General features: G+C 42.4%; 1 protein-coding gene across 1 annotated transcript in view; it reads right to left on the bottom strand.

Moving 5' to 3' along the window:
* Positions 1-22056, bottom strand: part of SLC1A7 (solute carrier family 1 member 7) — a 57972-nt gene extending 35916 nt beyond the window's left edge. The window contains exons 1-2 of the mRNA XM_063138877.1: positions 21799-22056; positions 19782-19861 (exon numbers count right to left, since the gene is read on the bottom strand). Of these exons, the coding sequence (XP_062994947.1) occupies positions 19782-19861; positions 21799-21939 (221 nt within the window). The 5' untranslated portion in view covers positions 21940-22056. The remainder of the gene's footprint in view (positions 1-19781; positions 19862-21798) is intronic.
* Between the last annotated feature and the right edge of the window lie 1658 nt (positions 22057-23714).

The raw sequence follows: 23714 nt of genomic DNA, 5'->3' as shown, positions 1-23714 counted from the left end.
GGTTTCTATTTACTAAATGTAGAACTTGGCATTTATCCCTATTAAATTTCATCCTGTTGTTTTCAGCCCAGCACTCCAGCCTATCAAGATCACTTTGAAGTTTGTTTCTGTCTTCCAGGGTATTAGCTATCCCACCCAATTTTGTGTCATCTGCAAATCTGATCAGCGTTCCCTGCACCTCCTCGTCCAAATCATTGATAAAAATGTTGAAGAGCACTGGGCCCAGGACTGAGCCCTGTGGTACCCCACTCCCCAGTTTGCCTCTCCCCAGTTTGAGAAGGTTCCATTTTGAGAAGGTTCCATTGTTGTGCTATTTCAGCTCATGTATCTTTTCACCTGGAGCGTTACTATGCCGGCGAAATCTCCCACCCCACCCCCCTACGTTCTCCTTCCCCCTGTAGTAAATATTTTATATTTCTTAAATATTTATTTCTGCGCAAATACAATAGTACGGCAGCCTGAAACTGCCCAACTATGGTAAAACAACACACTATGCTTTCCCCTAAGACATATTAAACAATATAAGAGAAGAGAAAGTATTATAATTAGTTTTTGGAAAAGGTTGCAGTCAATATTGGCATGGCAATGGGGAACCGACGTTGCTCTGGTCAGGAAACCTAGACATGCCTACTCAGGAGTAAGAACCATAGAGCTGAATGGACCGAGCATAGGTGGTGGCAGCCTCGCTCGCCTTCTCTGCAGGGTGTTTGGGTACCCTCTCTCCCTCCCCTTTCACAGTTGAGCAGAGAACTGCCCCACCCTCCTCTTTTGTCAGAGAGACTGCCCTTCGACACACACACACACAAAAACCAGGATGGTCCAACGTAGCACAAGGACAGCAATACATGGGAGGGAGGAGAGGCTTTGTTGCACACAGAGGGGGGAAAAACCCAGACTTTCACCCCTCAAAATAAGATGGAAAACAGAGGGGAAGAGGCGAAATGAGTGCAGGACAGGGATGACATCATGTGAGTACTGCACTGCAAAAACACCTACCAGGCATAGCGAAAGTGCAATAAATCATTGGTGTGATGGAGTACCAAGTGTGCAGTCTGGAGTCCTCTTGGACTCTGAGCTAACTTGGGAAGTACAGGTGGCTGCAGTGTCCGGGAGCGCATTTTATCTGTTTATGCTGGTGCACCAGCTACAGTACCCCCTATCTGGAGAGGATGGACCCTGCCTTAGTTATCCACTAGTAACATCTAGGCTGGACTACTGTAATGTGCTGGATTTGGGGTTGCCTTTGAAGACATTTCGGAAACTTCAGCTAGTGCAGAATGTGGCCACCTGATTACTGGTGGTGGCAAGATGAGTTGAACACATTCTGGGCCTGTTCAGACAACACACTTATCCATGGTTAGGCCACTAACCCTTTTGCAGCAAAGGGTTAGTGAGCACGTTTAAACCGTGCTTATGTAGCCACCATGGTTAGGAATGGTTCACACAACACACTAAGCCATAATGTTTAGCTCAAAATGCGTTACCTCCATGGCTTAGCATGGCGTCTGAACAGGGTCAATGCCTATACTGTGCCAGCTGCACTGGTTACTAGCGTGTTTCTAAGCCCAATTAAAAGTGCTAGTTTTTACTTTAAAGCCTTAAACGGTTTTCAACTAAGTTATTTGAAGGGCCGCCTTCACCCATATCAGCCTGCCCACAGTTAGGTGGATGGACCACATGTGGGAGGGGCTTCTCTGCAGTGGCCCCACACCTTTGGAACAAGCTGCCGTTAGAAGTCTATCATAAGTCTGCCATCGCAGGTTTTTAAGAAAGCCTTGAAAACAAATTTTAACGTGGCCTTCTGTTCATATGACTGCTGTTGTTGCGGTTATTAATGTTGTTGGTTTTATTTTTGGCTTTTGTTGTTTTTATTGCTATTTTATTGTATTTCTGTTTTTATTGCTTTTAACAATTTAACTGTTTTTATGTATTTCATTGCTGTATGCCACCTTGGAAAGGCTTCTTCCCTGAAAGCTGCCAAGAAACGTTTAAAATCAACAAACAAACAATACCAACCTAGCAAATTAACCAAGGTTATTATAGGTACCAAAAGGGCTTCTTTCTTCGTCAAATGGTGGCTGCCATTTGATGAAGTCATCTAGAGGTCAGGCTGAAGTGCAGCTTAACCTTTATTATAAATTTGGTGAAAACATAGTGGTGGGATTTAGCATTCAGGTTCCTGTTATCTAGTAAATTAATTAAGAAAGTGCACTGCTTTTCTGTTTGCCAATCTCTAATCCTGTAGGTTTTGCTTTCAGTTCATTGTATATCGGGGCGGGGGGCGGGAAACTAAAATAAAACAATATTACATTTCACTGTATTTAGCTGCACAGTACTTTAGCTTCACCCTCTGTCCTGGGATTCCTCCCATCCTTTAATCTCAGATATTGGAGGACCAGTTGCAATTAACTCACAGTTACATTTGAATCATGGTGTTAAAGTGTGCTGAATACTATTAGCTGTTCTATAAATTATGAGTAAGCACATTCATTCTTAAAAGGAGGCAATCCTCACATATATACATAAAATGAAAAATGCAAATTGCTGTTCAATGCAGCCACTTCAAACCGGGTTTCTTCCAGAGGTTTTGGACTTCAACTCCTATCAGCCCAAGCAAGCATGGTCAATTGCCAAGAAAGCTGGGAGTTGTAGTCCAAAATTCCTGGAGGCACCAGGTTGGGGGAGAACTAGTTTAATGCATTCAAAAGAACGTATTCATTGTTCAATCAACTGATATAATAAAGAGATCAAAAGCAAAAGGACCAAGACTTTGGAAGCAAATCTGTTATGTGGTCAGAATATTCCTGCAATCAGAGATATTTTTTTCAGCAGTTACTGTAACCTTTCTAAAAAGTCGGTTTAGCCTATTTCAACTTCTGAGGTCTCCTATTTGTATTATAACCTGGTTTGCCAGTCTAGTCTGAAAGAGAAAAAATAAATTGTGACAAAGATTCTAAGTAAAATAATGCTTTTCACTTTGATTTGAGCCAGAATGCTTCTCTGAATTGAGCCCTGTGGAACCTGCCCTCAGTCAAAATAAGCAGCATATCTATTCAGTGGAAATAAATAATAAGCCTATTAATGCTGTCTTTACAAATCCACTGTAGCATTTTACATCACAAATTTTCTGCCAGTCATTAAAGCTTTGTTTATATACATTGAACCCATAAGTTAGAACTACTTTAAAAACAGACCTGGGTTTGTACAACACAATAAGCCATGGTTTGTGAGCCATGTTTGTTTAGGGAAGCTTGTTGTGTTGTGAGAACTGGGCACCACATCAGCATGGTTTGTTAACCATAACAAATAAGCCACCCTGAGAACCCATGTCTTCTTGTTGGGTTGTTCAAGCTGGCTTGTTTTCACCATTATTTGTCATGATATCTGAACCCGGCAGGATGGCTTGTGAATAGATTGTTGGGAATGGCTAGAAAGCTGCTTGTCAAGAGCGGGAGATTCCAATTGGCAATCTGATGTAGGGGGAGGGAGTTTTTCTTGTGAACCAGCAACATCAGCAGACCAATTGTAGAAAGGCACTGACATAGAGAATGAGGAAATGAGAAGTTCTGCTGGGATAAATGTGAGGACTAGGTGGGAAGACTGAGGGGAACTGAAGGGGAAATAAGCCACCTCAAGCCACTGAGTGCTCGATCATCTGTTGGGAGTAACATGGATTAAATAGCAACCAACCAACCAACCAATCCATGATGACTTATTCTCAGGGTGATTTAGCGTGATGTGTGAACTTGGCAGTGCAACATCCAATTATGAGGTCTTCTTTATTTCAGCTTGTAGTATCTCATGTTTATTTAGTGAATGTCTTATTGATAAGGGCTCTGTTTACTATTGTCTGCTTCCTTTTGCATGCTAAGTAGGTCTACATCACAAAGAGCACAGTATAAATGCTTCCAACTAGCAATGTCCAAGCTAAAAACATTCTACTGTTTCTGAAGCTGCTGGACTGTTAGGTAAGCATAATCAAACAATAATAGAAACATGGGAGACAACCGGGATGCCGAGGGTGGGGGAGTGGAGGCAGGGATTTCTTATGCCCATTTAGCTCAGAGGGCGTCTTTCATTCTAGTTCTAGAGAAGGAAAAAGACACAAGGTAATTTACAACTGTTCACATAACCATCATGGGGACTCCAGGGGCAGATTTCATGATTTGTAAAGGAAATGTTAGGTATAATTTATCCAAAATGCTTCACTCCTTCCCCACCTGTTGAAAGAAGTAATTCATGCTTCACTTTGACCAGATTCTGTCCATTATTAATAAGGGCAGTTAAGATAGAACAAAAAATGATGATCATTTGGTGAATCAGAGGTTAAATCAACCTTCCCCACTCTGCTCTCTCCTGATGCTTTGGATGACAACTTCCAGCCTTCTCCTTACCATTGTCCATGCTGGTTGGGGTTGATGGGAGTTGAAGTCCAAAACATCTGGAGGGCACCAGGTTGGGGAAGGCTGGGTTAGACCAACAAAAGGCATAACATGACCTGCTACATCTCTCATATCTTACAGGGGTCCAGTTACAGATGATGCCAGATTACCAACTGTGTTATGACCCAGCGTTAATGTCCAATCATACATTAACTCCAAGGTGACAAATCCTAGAGGGGTCTATTAATGAGATTGTCCTGTCTTTGGAGCATGCTCATTAATAAGATCATCATCTGTAATAAGATTACTCGGCCACCAGATAATGTAATGATGAGGTTGCAGTTGTAATGGGAAAGTCCACAACAGTAATTAACCGTTGAGAAGCAGTTAATTAGGGGTACCTGCTGAAAGGGAAGAAAGTCAAAGTAAGGCTAAATGTTCTTCATCTTATTCAAAACTCTAGGAGCAAGGATGCTGAACTCAGGACTCATATACTAACTATATTTTAAGAACAGACCAAAAACAGAAGGGGAAAAAAGCAATCTAAGTTGCCCCCATATCAGTGGTGGGCAACTTGTTGCCCTCGAGTTGTTTTAGCCTACAACTCCCTAACCACTGGCTATGCTGGCTAGGGCTGATCAGAGTTGTAGGCCAAAACGTCTGGAGGGCCACAAGATACCCAGCCCTGTGGATAGAGAGAGTGAAATCCAACTGGTGCCTCCCACAGACAGAACAGCTACTGTCAGCAGAACAGGAAGGGGGCAACCTTCCACTCCCTGTGCATGCCCCCAAATCTATTTGAGGGCTGGTGACCCTCTGGATCAGCTATTGGAGGTGTGGGGGGCAACAGATGTTTTACATTGAAAAACAACACTGTAAACCCACTTGCCAAAGAATACAACTAAGGCTACTGCATATACGGTCTGCTTCTTTCATTGGACAAAGTGAGTTCACACCAACACATTTGGTAAAGGAGAAATGAGTTGCATTAAATTGAGGTGAAGCTGCTGTCACATTTTCTTTTGGTGTCAAGTACTGTTGATACAAGAAAGAAATGGAATGGAATGTGCCTAAACACCAGATGGCCTAAAGTTTGGTTCTTACCCCTGGCTTTCTGCTGCGAGCAATGACAGGTAGCAACACTTACAAAATAGTTACAGAATGACTTAAGGAAAATATACCTGTCTGTTCCACTGAGCTAACGAAGGTAGTTGGAACTTGGCAGATGTAAACATGTGCAAGCTGCTAGCTTGGAACCATTTTCTAGTGTTTACAAAAGACACCCATCATTCTTGCAAATTAATTAAAGTTTTTGCATTGTTTATTTTTTTAAAAAAATAAAACTGGCTGGCAGATTCACAATCCAGTTAAGGTATATAGCTGTAGAAATTAGATTTTCAGCCAGTTTCATTCCTCCAAAGTACAGCTGTGCTTATCCACATAGCTCTCTGCTTCAATAACTGTGTTTCTTTCTGAATGGTGTTAGCCTGAAATGCAGTGACCCTGGAAAAGGGAAACATAAGGAGCTGACCAGAAAACCCATTCATCTCATGCCTCTCTACCCTGCTCTATTCCTCCCCCATCAGAAGCCATCTGGATATTGCTTTGAAATAGATGGATTATGGATAAAGTTGTCAAAGGCGATTAGTGTGATTAGAAAGGCATTAATCCTGTCAAGAAGTAATGGTCAAGTATTAACCACCAGCAGTCGCTACAAGATGCATGTTTGTTTTCATTCATTCACCTCTCGGTCATGTTTTCATTTCATAATTGCTTGCTATTGAAAAGCCCTTCCTAAGGAAGATTGCCCGGTGAGGGTCCCCTTTGTCAACAACATTAATGATGATTAAATGTAGTATGATTGTTGCTTGCAGAACAGAAAGATGGGCTTTGCTGATTTTTGATTGTCTGTAGGTTTTATCAGTCACACTTTATGATGAAGTTGGTTTTCAGTGCTGAGGGTCAGCAACAGAAAGATGTATTTTTATTTCTGTACTGTGTCAAATTGAAACGTAGAAACAGTTTGTAGAAAATGCATTGGGGTTTAAAACGCACGTGCATATGCACACATTATTGTCATGGACACAGTTGCAAAATATTTTGCATGTAGACAAAAATGCTAACATATGTAGGGTGACTGTATGAAAAAGAGGACAGGACTCCTGTATCTTTAACAGTTGTATTGAAAAGGAAATTTCTGCAGGTGTCATTTGTATATATGGGGAACTTGGTGAAATTTCCTCTTCATTACAACAGTTAAAGCTGCAGGAGCTATACTAGAGTAACCAGATTTAAAAGAGGGCAGGGCACCTGCAGCTTTAACTGTTGTGATGAAGAGGGAATTTTACCAGGTGCTGCATGCATACAAATGACCCCTGCTGAAATTCCCTTTTCTATGCAACTGTTAAAAACACAGGAGCCCTGTCCTCCTTTTCATATGGTCACCCTAAACATATGCCTGTGGGAAATGTGACCACATATTATGCAGGTAGATGTGACAGAGCGCTTAGGACTGCCCTGCGGCACATACACACATTTGCCGTTGTATAACATACAAATGCCTCTACATGGAAACCACCGTTACCCTTCTTTCAAACCCTAGGGGTGTTGCAAGCAAAGGGGTGTTGCAAGAGTCATTATTATTATTATTATTATTATTATTATTATTATTATTATTTATTTATTTATATAGCACCATCAATGTACATGGTGCTGTACAGAGTAAAACAGTAAATAGCAAGACCCTGCCGCATAGGCTTACAATCTAATCATCAGGGCAACTGTGTTCTGCTTGCTAAGCATGGGGTCAGACCATGACTGTAAGTCACTGCTGCAAGTCAAGCTGATACAAAGGGTTAGCGTGCAGCAACATTTTATCACTGCCGCCACGCTGAGCACTGGGGGATGGGGGAGGAACGAGGCAGCCAGAGGGGGGTAAAGAGGGATGCGTGGCGCCCAAACTACCTCTTCTCCCTCTGACCTCCCTCTGGCTGCCTTCTCCTACCCCCTCATTTTTTATCTGCATCTGCGCAGCTTTACAGATACAGATTAAAAAAATAAAAAATGGGAAGATTGGGCCCCGTTCCTCTCCTCCCCCCATTTTTTTTATTTGTAGAATGCACGGGGGCCATTCCGCTCCTCCCCCCATTATTTTTATTTGTAGAACGCGCAGGGCCCATTCCTCAACTCCCCCCATTTTTTTATTTGTAGAATGCGCGGGGCCTGTTCCTCAACTCCCCCCATTTTTTTATTTGTAGACTGCGTGGGGCCCGTTCCTCAACTCCCCCCATTTTTTTATTTGTAGAACGCGTGGGGCCCGTTCCTCTCCTCCCCCCCATTTTTTTTATTTGTAGAACGCGCAGGGCCCGTTCCTCAACTCCCCCCATTTTTTTTATTTGTAGAATGCGCGGGGCCCGTTCCTCAACTCCCCCCATTTTTTTATTTGTAGAACGCGTGGGGCCCGTTCCTCTCCTCCCCCCATTTTTTTTATTTGTAGAACGCGTGGGGCCCGTTCCTCTCCTCCCCCCATTTTTTTTATTTGTAGAACGCGTGGGGCCCGTTCCTCTCCTCCCCCCATTTTTTTTATTTGTAGAACGCGCGGGGCCCGTTCCTCAACTCCCCCCATTTTTTTATTTGTAGAATGCGCGGGGCCTGTTCCTCAACTCCCCCCATTTTTTTATTTGTAGACTGCGTGGGGCCCGTTCCTCAACTCCCCCCATTTTTTTATTTGTAGAACGCGTGGGGCCCGTTCCTCTCCTCCCCCCATTTTTTTATTTGTAGAACGCGCAGGGCCCGTTCCTCAACTCCCCCCATTTTTTTATTTGTAGAACGCGTGGGGCCCGTTCCTCTCCTCCCCCCATTTTTTTATTTGTAGAACGCGCAGGGCCCGTTCCTCAACTCCCCCCATTTTTTTTATTTGTAGAACGCGCAGGGCCCGTTCCTCAACTCCCCCCATTTTTTTATTTGTAGAATGCGCGGGGCCCGTTCCTCAACTCCCCCCATTTTTTTATTTGTAGAACGCGTGGGGCCCGTTCCTCTCCTCCCCCCATTTTTTTTATTTGTAGAACGCGTGGGGCCCGTTCCTCTCCTCCCCCCATTTTTTTTATTTGTAGAATGCACGGGGCCCATTCCGCTCCTCCCCCCATTATTTTTATTTGTAGAACGCGTGGGGCCCGTTCCTCTCCTCCCCCCATTTTTTTTATTTGTAGAACGCGTGGGGCCCATTCCGCTCCTCCCCCCATTATTTTTATTTGTATAACGCGCAGGGCCCGTTCCTCAACTCCCCCCATTTTTTTATTTGTAGAATGCGCGGGGCCCGTTCCTCAACTCCCCCCATTTTTTTATTTGTAGAATGCGCAGGGCCCGTTCCTCAACTCCCCCCATTTTTTTATTTGTAGAATGCGCGGGGCCCGTTCCTCAACTCCCCCCATTTTTTTATTTGTAGAACGCGCAGGGCCCGTTCCTCAACTCCCCCCATTTTTTTATTTGTAGAATGCGCGGGGCCCGTTCCTCAACTCCCCCCATTTTTTTATTTGTAGAATGCGCGGGGCCCGTTCCTCTCCTCCCCCATTTTTTTATTTGTAGAACGCGCGGGGCCTGTTCCTCTCCTCCCCCCATTTTTTTTATTTGTAAAATGTGCGGGGCCTGTTCCTCTCTTCCCCCCATTTTTTTATTTGTAGAATGTGCGGGGCCTGTTCCTCTCCTCCCCCATTTTTTTATTTGTAGAATGTGCGGGGCCTGTTCCTCTCCTCCCCCCATTTTTTTATTTGTAGAATGTGCGGGGCCCGTTCCTCTCCTCCCCCATTTTTTTATTTGTAGAATGTGCGGGGCCCGTTCCTCTCCTCCCCCATTTTTTTATTTGTAGAATGTGCGGGGCCCGTTCCTCTCCTCCCCCCATTTTTTTATTTGTAGAATGCGCGGGGCCCGTTCCTCTCCTCTCCCCATTTTTTTATTTGTAGAATGCGCGGGGCCCGTTCCTCTCCTCCCCCCATTTTTTTATTTGTAGAATGCGTGGGGCCCATTCCTCTCCTCCCCCATTTTTTTATTTGTAGAATGTGCGGGGCCTGTTCCTCTCCTCCCCCCATTTTTTTATTTGTAGAATGCGCGGGGCCCATTCCTCTCCTCCCCCATTTTTTTATTTGTAGAATGCACAGGGCCCGTTCCTCTCCTCTCCCCATTTTTTTATTTGTAGAATGCGCGGGGCCCGTTCCTCTCCTCCCCCCATTTTTGTTTTATTTACAGGGACATGTGAGGCTCTGCTGAGCTCCCAGAGGTCCACCCCTTCCCTGTCCAGACAATGGTGACCAATCAGGGGGCACCATCAGCTGTGACACGCCTCTGCACCCAAAAAAAGTTGGGTTAAGAGCCCGACTTTTTTTCAGAGGAATTTCTGGGGTTTGCCCCCAGATGGCTTCGCAATGGCGGCTGTGTCATGTAGATGGCCTGCTGCTACTGCGAATCCACCTCGGGGCAAACCCTTCATCAAGACAAGCCTCTGGTCTGCATATCACAGCAGCAACCCAAGGTTGTTTTAAAACCCTGGGTTGTTGTGAACATGGTGGTGAGGTGGTATACAGTACCTGATCAGTCCTGCTGCTCTAGCCATGGGTTCTTTGTCATGACATGTCAATCAGGAATTCTGACTTGTTTTTCTGACAACAAACCATGGTTTATTTCTCTGACCGTATTCACAACAAAAACACTGTGTTGTTGTGATGTGAGAACCAGGCCAACATTGGGAACTAGCTTACATGTTGCTTAGGGTGACCATATGAAAAGGGGGACAGGGCTCCTGTACTTTTAACAGTTGCATAGAAAAGGGAATTTCAGCAGGGGTTATTTGTATATATGGAGAACCTGGAGAAATTCCCTCTTCATCACAACAGTTAAAGTGCAGGAGCTATACTAGAGTGACCAGATTTAAAAGAGGGCAGGGACCTGCAGCTTTAACTGTTGTGATGAAGAGGGAATTTCACCAGGTTCTCCATATATACAAATGACACCTGCTGAAATTCCCCTTTCAATACAACTGTTAAAGATACAGGAGTCCTGTCTTCCTTTTCATATGGTCACCCTAATGTTGCTAAGTGCACACTAGCACTCAGTGACGTGTAACAATGACAAATGATTGAAATGCAGCTGTAGTCTGTGTCATATTATTGACCATATTGCTTATATGTACTGACATATGCAGGCTTGTATATCAGTACATAGCATGGGCTAGTCTGTGTAGGAAATGAAAAGGCACTTACATATTATATCGACGCAAGAACCCATTCTAACTGTTTAGAATCCTCCATACTGAGGGGACATGAATATACTAATGCTGCCAGATATAATGCATACAATGTACAGTAATATCAAAGCTTAGTGTGTTATGATTTCCCTCCATCATTAGGTTTGAGTGAACCCCAGCACAATCTTATCAAACACATCAAATTATTCAGAGGCAAATGCATTAAACAACAGGATCAGATGGCCACCAGGTCGAAAACAATTACATGACTTTGGGGGAAAATAAGTAACTAGTAATTAAATCAGTAATTAAATCAGTAACTAGATGAAGCTAGTCCCTCAGCTGTGGAATTCACTCCCCCTGCTACTGTGGTTAACTGAGAGTTTGGAGGTGTTTAAGAAAGGTTTGAAAACCTTTCTTTTTGAATAAAGGCGGCTGGCTGGTTGTTCTTGAGACAGAGTGTGTTGATGGTTCTTGTGGTGGCCACGACACATTTTATATGTTTTTTTTAAGGTTTTATTGTTATATTCTTTTAAATCCACTTAAGGTCTCTTATTAGAATTGTTGTGTTTATTCCATTAATTGTAAATTCCAGATCTATTTTATTTCATGTTCAGCGCTTTGTTAGAAAGCGCTATATAAATAAATGTTGTTGTTGTTGTTGTTGTTATTATTTTATTATATTGAAAGGAAGCTAATCATTTTAAAATGTTGTGGAAACAGGCAAACTTTTCTAGTGTTAGGATTTCCCTGGTCATATGTCAGTAGCTTCATCACCAATGAAAGAGAAATAGAATGAATAGCAAACTTGGAATTTTGTTTAAAAATTCCGGCTGCTCCTCAACAAGAACGTGTTTATTAACTCTTTGGTAATAATGTGCTTTGGCAAACCTGTTTTCAGTCAGCACAAACAAATTCAGCACAATGTTAATATGATATAATGGCTATTTTTTATTTTTATTTTTTTGTCTTAATGATGCAGATCTTTTGCTACCTAAGAGACACCAAGGCACATGCTGCCAAAAGTTGGCCTAATTAAATTGACATGGAATAAGGAAAATTCTCATCAGAACAATTATTGCTTCTCAAATTCTAGTTGCAAAGAAACATATGTTCCACCCATAATGATCCAGTATTTGATTTTTCAGTAAGTAATGTTGCTGGGTGTGTACTGCGTATGATCTTTTGATTCAGGATATTATATTGTTGTTGTTGTTGTTGATGCATTTATATCCTGCCTTTTTTCCTCCAAGGGACCCAAGGTGGCATACATAATCCTCCTCCTCTTCCCCATGTTATCCTCACAACAACAACCCTGTGAGGGAGGTTGGGCTGAGAGTCTGTGATTGGCCCAAAGTCACCAAGTGGGTTTCCATGGCTGAGTGGGGACTAGAACCCGGATCTCCTGACTCCCAGTCCAACACTTTAGCCACTACACCACAGTGTTAAATGATGAGTGAATCTAAATGATGGAAGAAATGAGGGGAAGATAACGTTATCTGGATCCCTGTAAAATTCTGTGAATGAGTAAAGCAATGGTGTAATAAAATCCTTGTCTGGAAGCAGCCTTTGTCCTGAGACTTGATGCTCATGCAAGTAGAGTCATAAGTTCAACTGAAAGGAATTGTTAGATGCGGTGTGCACTTATAGAAAAGACTCCCTGAAGGGAGATTCATGCTGTGATAATATTGCCTAATATGATCAGTTTATATTTCATCAATGGGAGCTAATGACAACAGATATAACCTCCTGTTACCTGATGATCTCATTTGAATATTTTGGAATGAGATTATTTATTCATGCACAACACATCTTTCTGGCTAATGAGCAGAGTAAAAATGCTTTAAATAAATAACATTTCCTCAAAAGAATTCAGGGCATCTAACAGGTATAACTGTCAACTAACCATTTAAAATGTCACTTATAAACTAATACTAAAACATTAAAATAGCAGCAAGAATTAACAGAATACAAGAGCAATAGGATTATACAAAAGTAAAACAACCAATTATAATCCAAATTTCTTCCTAAAAAGAATCTCTCTTCTCAGTCATCCCAGAGTGCAGGACACTGAATAATGGGCTCAAGTTACAGGAAGCCAGATTCTGGCTGAACATCAGGAAAAAAACTTCCTGAGTGTTAGAGCAGTGAGACAATGGAACCAATTACCTAGGGAGGCCATGGGCTCTCCTACACTAGAGGCATTCAAGAGGCAGCTGGACAACCATCTGTCAAGGATGCTTTAAGGTGGATTCCTGGGGGTTGGACTTGATGGTCTTATAGGCCCCTTCCACTCTACTATTCTATGATTCTATGATCTTCTGAAAGGTGTTGGTGGCAAGGCATGACTCTCTTGGAAGACTTTGCCAATGTGGTGCCTTCCAGATGTACTGAACTACAACTCCCAACAGGCCCAGCCTGCATGACCAGCAATGATGTGAGTTGAAGTCCCAAACGCCTGAAGAGCACTATGTTGGGACACAGTCACTGAAAAGGCCCTCTAAATGCATTTCTCTAGACAATAAATGCATTTCTCTAGACACTCGGGCATACAACAGGGCCTCTGAGGATGATTTCAACTAGGCATGTGCTCCGCTCCGATTAGAAGCGCAGAAGCAGGAGCGAATTGGCCTGCTCTGCCTTGCCCAGAGGCGGGGTAGAAGCGGACCGCGGACCCCTAGAAGCAAGGCGAAGAGAAGCGCCCATTTTCGGAGCGCCCCGGTTTCCGCGGTCCGATCCGATCGCCATCTTGAAACATTTTGCCCACAGGATTGCATTGCGGAAAAGAAAGGGGGATAACTGTGTTGTTTTTGAAGCTATCTTTCTGAAAATTCTTGTGCTTGGAGAGTCGTGGATGGGGGTCATTTTGAGCCTACTCTCAGCTCTCTGCGTGCTGCGGTTCGTGTGCTAGAATTTTTTTAAAAACCGGCAGGAAAATACCTTTTCCGAAGGGCTGAGGGGCAGAGTCAACTCCCGGTCATGATCACATGATCCCAAAGTTGGAAGAGGGGATAGGCAAAACGGGTAACTTGGGATTCTGGGAACTTCTCTTTCTTAGTCTGAACGGACTTTTCCCAGTGTTTTTTAAAACAGTAGCCCCACCAAATGCACAAACACAACCTGAAATCATATACTAAGCCAATAATAAGAGATAGAAACACAGCACTGCTACCCACCCTAACTTTGGGGAACAACTGAAAAGATGTGGTGCAAGGGGATGAGCTCCCCTAGGGCATGCCATGTGGACGTGCCCTCACTCTCTCCTGTACTTGGAGGGCCATCAGAGCCCTCCAAAGATAGTAACCCGGTGGAGCAATGCCTATCATGAGTTGAAGTGAGAGTTCTACTCCTCAGCTCTTGTGGTGAAGCAATGGCTTTCATGAGTTGAACTGGCAGCTGCTTCCCCCTCCCCTGGGCACATCCCCCTATTGCTGGTAAAAGACAAGATACAGCCTTTTAAAAAAAGTTCTTGTTGTTTATTCAGCAACACTGCTGCTTTTAATTCCACCCCTCCTTTGTTTATTTATTTATTTATTCCATTTTATATGCATTACTGGCTTATCCTTGGCTCACTTCCTTATGCCCCCAGAAATGTCTGCTACCTGCCTGCCTTCCCTCTCTCCTCCCCTGCCTGCCTTGCAGGGATGTTGTGTGTGTCTGGCTTTGACTCAGGGGAGAAGTCCTTCCTGCGCTCACTTGGAGTTTTGGAAGTTCCAAATCCATTTTTCAAGTGTGGAAGAAGATTCATATAGGTTTATCTCTACTCCCCAATTCATGGCATGTTGGGATTTCCTTTGAAATGGCCCCACTGAGATGTCTGCAGGTTTAAGCCCCGCCAAAAAACAGGGGATGATGGGACTGCCTTGAGTCTGGGCGTGCGTGTGTATCCCTGGATAAGCTATCATGGTGGTGAGTTTGAGGTTTTTAACGTGCAAATTGACGGGGCTATCGAAAGGGGTGTGAATGGGGTGCCCGATTTTCATAAATTCCCCCAAAACCAGGGGATGATGGGACTGCCTTGAGTCTGGGCGTGCATGTGTATCCCTGGATAAGCTATCATGGTGGCGAGTTTGAGGTTTTTAACGTGCAAATTGACGGAGCTATCGAAAGGGGTGTGAATGGGGTGTTGGATTTTCATAAATTCCCCAAAATTCAGGGGATGATGGGATTGCCTTGAGTCTTGGCGTGCGTGTGTATACCTCCATGAGGTGTCATGGTGCCAAACGTGAGGTTTCTAACTTTCACAGAAAAAAAGCTTAATGCAAGCCTATGGGGGGGGGTGAAAACGGAGCTCCGATCCGGATCCGGAGCTCCGCAGCGGAGCGGAGCGGACATAGGCGGAGCGGGGGTGGAGCGAAGTGGCCCGATCTGCAAATCGCGGATCTGGAAGTGAAGCAGAGCGGGGGGTCCGTGCACACCCCTAATTTCAACAGGGGCGGGGGCAGTTGTATGGGGAGAAGATTGTCTTTCAGATATCACAGTCCTAAACCATAAAAGGCTTTAAAGGTTATCACCAGCACTTCAAATTGTACCTGGGAACAAATCAGAAGCCAGTGCAGCAGTTTCAGTAAGGAACTCCCATACTCATTAAATACACCCACTGCTAACAGTCTGGATGCCACTTTTTTTGTTTTTTGTTTTTTACCAATTGTAGTGTCCAAGAACTCTTCGAAGGCAGCCCTGTGCTGAGCGCATTGCAGTAATCCAGCTGTGATAAAACTAAGGCATGTGCAACCATGGGCTGATCTGCATTCTCCAGAGCTCAGAGAAGGCATCAACCCTCCAGTCCAGAGGAAGGGACACAACGGCCACACAAATGCAGTTTTGGAGTTTTAATTGAAAGAGACAGTGCAGGGCATTTTTAAAGCAAATTTTCCAACAGCACAAATGCCCTGTCAGACATCTCCCCTCACCCCCGCCCCACTGAAGTCAAAAACATTATTTCTCTTTCATGACTGGACAGATTATTACCAACACTAGAAGCACCTTAAACTTAAAGACAGATTGACAGGGTCATTCGGATACCCAGGAAGAACGACAGACCAAGAGAAGTATACCACTGGTTGTCACCTACAGTCCCCAATTGAAACCACTGCAATGGATCATCAGTGAACTCCAACCTATCATCAGCACAGACACTTCCCTCTCACAAGCAGATGCTAACCAGCAACAGTACACAGGACAGAGACACAAACAGAGGGACCAGACCATGCAATAGACCCAAGTGCCAACTCTGCCCCCACATCTGTCACAGGACCCAACAACATCAGTCACACCATTGAGGGCTCTTTCACCTGCATCCTCCAATGTAGTATATGCCATCATTTGCCAGTAATGTCCTTCTGCAGTTTACATAGGACAACAGGTCAACCTCTGCACAAGAAGAATAAATGGACGCAAATCAGACTTAACACAAATCAGAACCTGGAAGCATGTGGGTGGACACTTCAACCTTCCAGGGTATACCATTGCTGATTTGAAAACCACTGCATTACAACAAGTACACCACAGAGGAAGAATCCAACAAGAAATGGCTGAACTGGAAATTATCAAGAAACCGGACACTATACAACGTGGTTTGAACAAAGATGATAGTTTTCTATCCCACTACAGCTCTGGCGTGGGCTGGTCCGTGAAGTCACGAAGAGTCGGAAGCGACTGAACGAAGAAACAAAAACAACATCAGTTAAGGGATGCTACTTAGTTTGTTTGCAAGAGAGAAGCTTCTCTCAGGACCAATGACATGAGAATGACTTTTGAGACACTTCCTGAGCAAACAGGAAGAGGGAGACAGAAAAAGGTTGATAAGTCTCCATTTCCTCTGACCTACAGCAAAGAGGCAATTTAAGATTGGTTTGGTTAAATTCTCTGACCCCCTAGAGGAAACTGCCTGGGCCTGGGGCAGCTTCAGTCTCTGAAACGAGTGACTCGGGAGGACTCTGGTGTAGGTAAAGTGAGGATCCTGGAAGCTTAGGGTTGGTAGGGCCGCAAAATAAGATGTGTTAGCTGTTAGTTTCTTTTGTTGCTTGTCCCAATACAAGCCGCAGAACTGTGTGCCTGGTAGATTGCCCCAAAGGGAGAGAGGGCCAGAGGGGATAGATCCTCCTCCTGCAAAATCTATGGTATTCAGGAACTACCCAGGAAATAGTTGAGGCACAGCAAACTTATTTATTATGAAGCTGGAATGTTATGTACAAGGTCAACTGCTGCCAGATTCCATCATGGCTCTCTGGCCAGGCTAGCTTGTGTGTGTGATTGCGTGGGGCTGGGGCAACACCAGTGTCTGGCTGGCCTTAACAGCTACTACTACTACTACTACAAAAAAAAAAGGACTGGATCTGTAAACAATACAGCTCCCTCCTGTTTGCCTAAATCCAAGGAATTCTGGTTTAAAGAAAAGTTTAGGCTTTAGAGCAGGTTGCAGACATACAACCCCTAGTTCAAAGAGAGTGTTGCTAGAGGACAATTTTCCAGGCTTCCCCCTGCTTGAACAACAAAGTGATGGAACACAATCTGGTGGCAGAAGTGCAAGTGCATTGCATTCTGTGATTGTTTCTTCTGCCTTTTTGGTCTTTTTGGAACACAGACTTCATAATTGCCTTTATGCTTGTGTGTGTGTGTGTGTGTGTGTGTGTGTGTGTGTGTGTGTGTGTGTGTGTTCACATTCAGTAATGGCCGAGAGGATGGGACAGCAATGCCTCACAGGATGGCTCGTTGTCAAGTCGAAGTCAGGTGCTGGTGAACATCAGGGAAAACCTGTCAGTAGAGATGGACAAGATACCAAGGACAGTTCTACAGCACATGTTGAGCTTCAAGATGACATTTGCTCTGGGAGTAGGGGACATTGCAACAACCAGGACAATGTAGAGGTTCACAGCAGTGGCAGCACCATGGACCAGCCACAGTCTACAGCCATCACTATTGGAAACATTGGATCATCGTCAAAATCATCGAAGGGCAAAGGGGGAAAGAACACATGTTCCTTTGATATGCACTTAAAAGGGCATCACTACGTTTGATGCATCCCATGTTACAGCAACCAGAACACTGTAAAGATCTTCTTGAATACTTCAAAAATGCCTGCCATAGTTTATTGGAAAGAAACTGTAAATGCTCATTTGGCGATCATCTTCCATGCTGAATATGTAAAGGCCCATCTCTCCCCATGGTGGAGATCTTCAGGGAAGCAATATGGGCAAAGCTATTAGAAAGCAACAGAAAAGTTGGCTGACAAGATTGGAGGTGAAGAAGAGGAGGTTCTGTCCAAAAAGAAAAAAGTTGGTGGTTTTTTTTAGAATGGTTTGGGCATTTGCTTTATGAGAACTGAGAACTACCCGTATACAATTTGAGTTACATGCCATCCCTGACTTTGTCTATTGTTAAGTTCTTAATAAACACATACACATGACACATAGCATCTTTCTTCTTCTTTTTTTCACCACTTTTTTCTAACTGCACATTATCAGATTTTCAACTGCACATATTTTTTCCAACTGCACATTTTGTGTCCAACTGCACACTAAAAAAAAAACCTGAGAGAGCGAGAGGGAGCAGGAATTGGAATGCCGCCTAGGATATGTGAGGGGAGCAAATCTATTTTGCTGCCCGCAGTAGGAATACCTGTTTGCTTCACTGTGTTCTTCTTGTATGCTTTTAAATAAAGCAAAAATTGAAGAAACACCATAAATTTCCAGTCTAGCGCCCATTCATCTAAAGGAAACTAAGCCCAGTAGTATTGCTCCTAGATGTTCTCACCGTCTGGAAGAGGGGAGTGCATAATTCATAGATGCTTCCATTCAGAAAATTCTAGGGCAGGGACCAGAGAGGTACAGGGCTGTACAGATAGAATAATATTTGTATTTAAGAGGTCTCTAATATTTCAAATGGAGGCGCCTCCACTCTCAAGCACCAACACCACCCATGCAAACATGCTTCTTGCTGTTGCTGTTGCTGATATTGTTGGCTCCAACCTTCCTCTGAGTGTATACTGCCCAAGGAAAAAAAATGGTATCACCACATTTGTTGATATGCAAGAGTAGTTTTTAGTATGCGATGCATAAGCAATCACAGAACAATCAAAATTTGAAACTCAGAGAGGATGGTAGTAGGAGGAGCAGCACTAACAGGTAGTAGGACTTCTGGATCAGCCAACAGCAGGATGTTTCAAACTTTAAGAACGGGACTGGAATGTTGGAAATGAGCCCTAAAGCAGCCTGCACAAACCTAAATCTTTGTTAGTTATGCTGGTCTTCTGGAAGCATTTGCAGAAAGCATACTTTAGAAGAGGCCTGGTATATTGAACAATCATACTTTCCACCATTAGAATAATTCCACCACATGGAATTTGCCATAATTGCATTGATATTGTTAGAACATGGTATTATTTCTTTGAAGACTAAAGTGCATCTGCTGTTCTTCTAGAAAGCTTTAAATGTGCACCATGCATTGCAAAACAATCAATCTTTGTCAAAAAATATTGTAATATAAAAACGACGTGTAGTTATATTATATCTGTGATATAGAGCAACAGATGGAGTTAGAACAATGCTGCGGCCTGTGCAACATGCACGGCTTCAGACATTATGTAACATGTTTTCTTCTTAGCATTATTTCCTAAATGAGGGATTATTTGAACTGACTGCCAAGCATCATTTTCTATATAATGGTGTATGTTAACTGATATACTTGACTTTACTGGTCAGACATGCATTGAAGCCAAAAGGTATCTGAGATGGTGCTTACTATAATGCATTGTTTCTATACACAGACAATGAAGCATTAGGGTCTAACTACACTTTTATGTGCAAATGCACTTATTGGAGCTCCCAACACCATTTAGGAGAGGGAAGTACTGGTGTTGAACACAAGCCATTCTCTGCTTAACTTTTCCTTGCTCCAAATCTCCCCACCCTCCCACGACTTTTTCTCCATGCATGCCTCATAGGTTTACACTGTGAAAACCTAATAGGCAACCCAGTGATCATCTCAGCCAAAACCATAACGTTTTCTAAAACAATGAATTACAAATATGCATGTGTCACATGCAGCTGTCATCTCCATAAAATTGTCTTTTAAAGTATTGCAATTCAGATATAGCTGAAAGTTAGTTTTGTTTCAGGGAACTAAGTTGTAAACCAAGTTGTGGTCTGTTACTACTAACTTACCTTGAAACAACCAGAGGGAGAATCAACATTTTCAGCATTCTCATCAATAACTCTCCAGGAAACTGGAAATAACTAATCTCCTGTGAAAATAAGGAGATGGGTTAATTAATCGAATGTGTATATTTGTATATCTTTGTTAAGCCATAGTTAAAATGCTGTGATGTCTAGTATTTACTAATAATTTCAATGGATGCAATTTTAAATGGCATATTATGCTTTCAGTGGATGCCCTATTGTGTAGTTACACTGCCTCATTCATAAAATTTTACAGAGGGTCCAGACAATTTTATCTTCATTTTGTAGCCCTCCCATATTTCCCCAGTCTTCACCTTTTTTCTTACGAGAAAAAAACACATTAACAGGGCACAATTCAAAGGGCTGGTATGAAAGCCCATATTCTCTGTTATGAGCCTGCCTGTGCCCTGAGATGTTCAGGGGAAGCCCTTCTCTTGGTCCTGGTGGGAATGTGGGAGAGGGTCTTCTCGGTGGCTGCTCCAAGGCTCTGGAACTCCCTTCCTAGGGATACTAGATTGGCTTCCTCCTTACCATGTTTCTGGAGGCAGGCAAAACCTTTTTTTGTTTCGGCAGGCCTTTGAGGAATAGTCTGGACCTCTGTTTATGCACTAGATATATATATTTTATTGTCATTTGTATTTTAAATGTTTAAAATATTTTAATAATACAGCGGGTAATTATATTTTTTACTTTTGTATATTTCTATTTATATGTTTTAACTGTATATGTTTTAATTTTGTAAAGCCACCTTGAGTCCCAGTATTGGCAAAAAGGTGGGATACAAATAAATATCAATATCAATATCATCATCATCATCATCCTATGTATGACTACTATGATGTAATAATCCAGTCCTCATTGTGCTAACTTGAAAATGTTACTAAATGTATCATAAATACTGTGAGTTTATTATGCTAGACACTCTGAATATAGGGGGGAAATGGCCTTAAGTGCAGTTATAGTGGAGGGGAAAGTACTAAAGCTTCTGTCAACAAGAGACATCTGTCCATATCTCTATTAATATGTCAATTCCCTGAAGGGCGGTTTACATGAATCAAAGTTAATCCTGGTAACAATGTGCAAAACAAAGTATTTTAAAAAAGTGATTCTCTGGTAGCAAACATTACACATTTTTTCTTTTGACTTAATAGTTTCTCTGTATGAAAGATCCTATTTCGAATGAAATTCAGTGCTCAGTAACTCATACCCAGATATTTTATATGATACCTTTTTTAAAAAAAGAGAGAGAGAGAGAGAATTCCTGTTATTTGGCAAATACATTAATGGAGTCCTCTGTCCACAGAGCATCAATCCCTTAGGATTGCATTCTGAAGAACCTGTTTCTTTCTGGCTTGTCCAGTGTTACCAGTTGACTCTGGAGGAGTGTGTGTGAGTGTGAATCTGTTTGAATAATATCAAACAGATAAATTCATCAGGTTATTCTAAAAACCAAAACATGCTTCTTAAAATAATGGGCTACTATGGGTGGGTTACCAAATAATTTTTTGGTTGCAAACCAAACCATTAGTTCTGGAGTGCTTTTACTAAAGATTTCTTGAAATCAATGAGATTACATCAGAGTACATAGCTACTAAGGGGCACATCCATGTTGTATGAGGTACGACAACAAAACTAAGCTTTTCAATAGAAATAAGGCATTCAACTGTACCACAAATTCATAATTTCAGCTTGTAAAAATATTAAACGTAAGCAACCTGTTTGTTGCACTTTCAGGATCTAACATCTGTAAATGTCTATAATTTCATAATATGTTTGTGTTAGTCAAGATCTGAGATAGTAATATAATTAAAAACTCTCAAATGAAGGGAGGTTCCTTCCTATGAAGTCATTACAGATCTAGAACAAGGGATCTTGCTTCACGCAGCCACAGTCTTGAAATACGCCCTATAAAACAGTGAGTAATTGTTTGATCCTCTATTTTCATATATAACCCAAACTGGTTTTTCTTATCAACGCTGCTACACCTGGTTGAGTCACTGACCTGCTGAGAGAGGCGCCTAGTTCTGAGGAAGAATCCAAGGAGACATCCCACGATGACGGATAATACTGATAGAATGAGTAAACCATTTCTTTTACAGACATCCTTGACCCGGGCCAGCATTGCATCAAAAGCCACTGCCATGCTGTCCTCAATGCTCTCTGAAAGGGAATCAGCATCCCATAGAGCCGGAGACCTCAGCAGCCTCTCTGGTTAGAATAGCCAGCTCCGGCTCGGTATAGATTAGATCAAAGCGTTTCTAGTGCTGCTTAGCTGACCTGCAAGGTCACCTCTTCTGCCAATAGCCACCAAGCATGTAGCTGGCATTATTTCCAAATTAATGCCAACAATCCTATTAGTGACTACATCAATAAGAACCTGGAAGAAGATTAGAGTCTGGAAAATTAGAACAGAGCGGAGTAGTATTTTTGAAACAAGAGTGATCTCAAAGCAAAGCTACAGTTCATATGAAAAACAAATGAATGCCATTCTGCATTATCCAACCCATATAAGCACAGTGATCATAATATCAGAAACTATAAAGAGAAGAGGAAAACGCTGCAGAGAGATTGTGATTCCACATCCATTCAAAGGCTGGTAAATTTACACTTGGGTTATCACAGTAGTGCAGGGTAAGTGAAAGACTGAACTTGTTTAAGCAGGCTTAATTTTCACTATTACTATCACGGTGAAAAGAAAATGGGCAAGTGTACCTAAAAAAGCATGACTTAAGCCTTAAGTCATATTATTTGCAGGTACACTTGCCCATAAAGTCTTAAGGCATGTTAAAATTAACACACATAAAGATGACTGATAACTGGCATTTGTTGTACAATAAACTTGCCCTTCTTCACATAAGGCAGGGGGAGAATTTGCAAGGATTATCAGCTAAAAGGATGCCTCCACTTTCCTTATGTTTGTTTCAGCATTCCATGCAATGATCATTATAGTGTTTAGGAAGCCTCTCTTGTACAAGATAGTATTAATTATTGTTATGAAGTATAATAAAAATATATGAAGCCATCATATACTAGGAATTTTTCAGAATACAGAAGGCACGTCATTGTTCAATGGGCTCAGAATTTAGAATACAAAAAGGGGAGGATAATATAATGAGAAGTATGAATGCAAAGGTAGTATCCAACACCCACAAATGTCATGCATTAGCAATTACACATAATGGTCAGGAAAGGCACTCTCAAAAATGATGGTCATGATACAGAGTTAAGAATGTTTAAGCTCAATTATGCTCAATTATTATTTGGAAAGCTAAGCAGCCAGAATGAAAGTTAAAGGCATACTTTTGTGCTTAATAAGTGGCTCAGAAAAAGGCACCAAGAGAAGGCATTAAAAAATTAAGCAGTGCAAAACTACAACAAAACAACTCAAAACAACGCTCAGGAATTGCCCCAAGTACGAATATTTCTGCTGGTATCAGATCCTGCACAGCTCGGTGCTATGCATATTTACTTAGAAGTAAGGTTGCAATCTTACTTGAGATAAGTCCTGCCGCTTAAATTCAGTAGGGCTCACTCCGTAGTGTGCATTGGATCACAACCTTATTCTAGATACACACACACACAGATCTGTTACTGTCATTCTCTGTGGCTATACTTCTAAAGTGCAGGTTTGAAGAGAAAAGTTCATTCATGCCTGTGATCAGGAGCAATGCAAGTATGAAGATTTTTCTTTGTCAGTGCCAGATTTAGTTATGATAATTTACTACTATTGCTGGCTGTTGCAGGAGCTCTTGCAGCCATCAATGAGCCATTGACTGTAGATCTAATGATCTGATATCAGAGTTTCTAAAGTTCCTTTCCCCCCAAAACCCGGTAAATTTATTCATCATATAATTTATATTTTCCTCTTAGAACCTCGGCACTGAGCACTTCTGCCCAGTGCTCTGAGTAATTACATAA

The sequence above is a fragment of the Elgaria multicarinata genome, chromosome 1, assembly GCF_023053635.1.
Source record: "Elgaria multicarinata webbii isolate HBS135686 ecotype San Diego chromosome 1, rElgMul1.1.pri, whole genome shotgun sequence".
NCBI classification, from domain to species: Eukaryota; Metazoa; Chordata; class Lepidosauria; order Squamata; family Anguidae; genus Elgaria; species Elgaria multicarinata.
The sequence above is the reverse complement of the archived record's forward strand: the minus strand, read 5'-3'. Positions and strand labels throughout refer to the sequence as shown.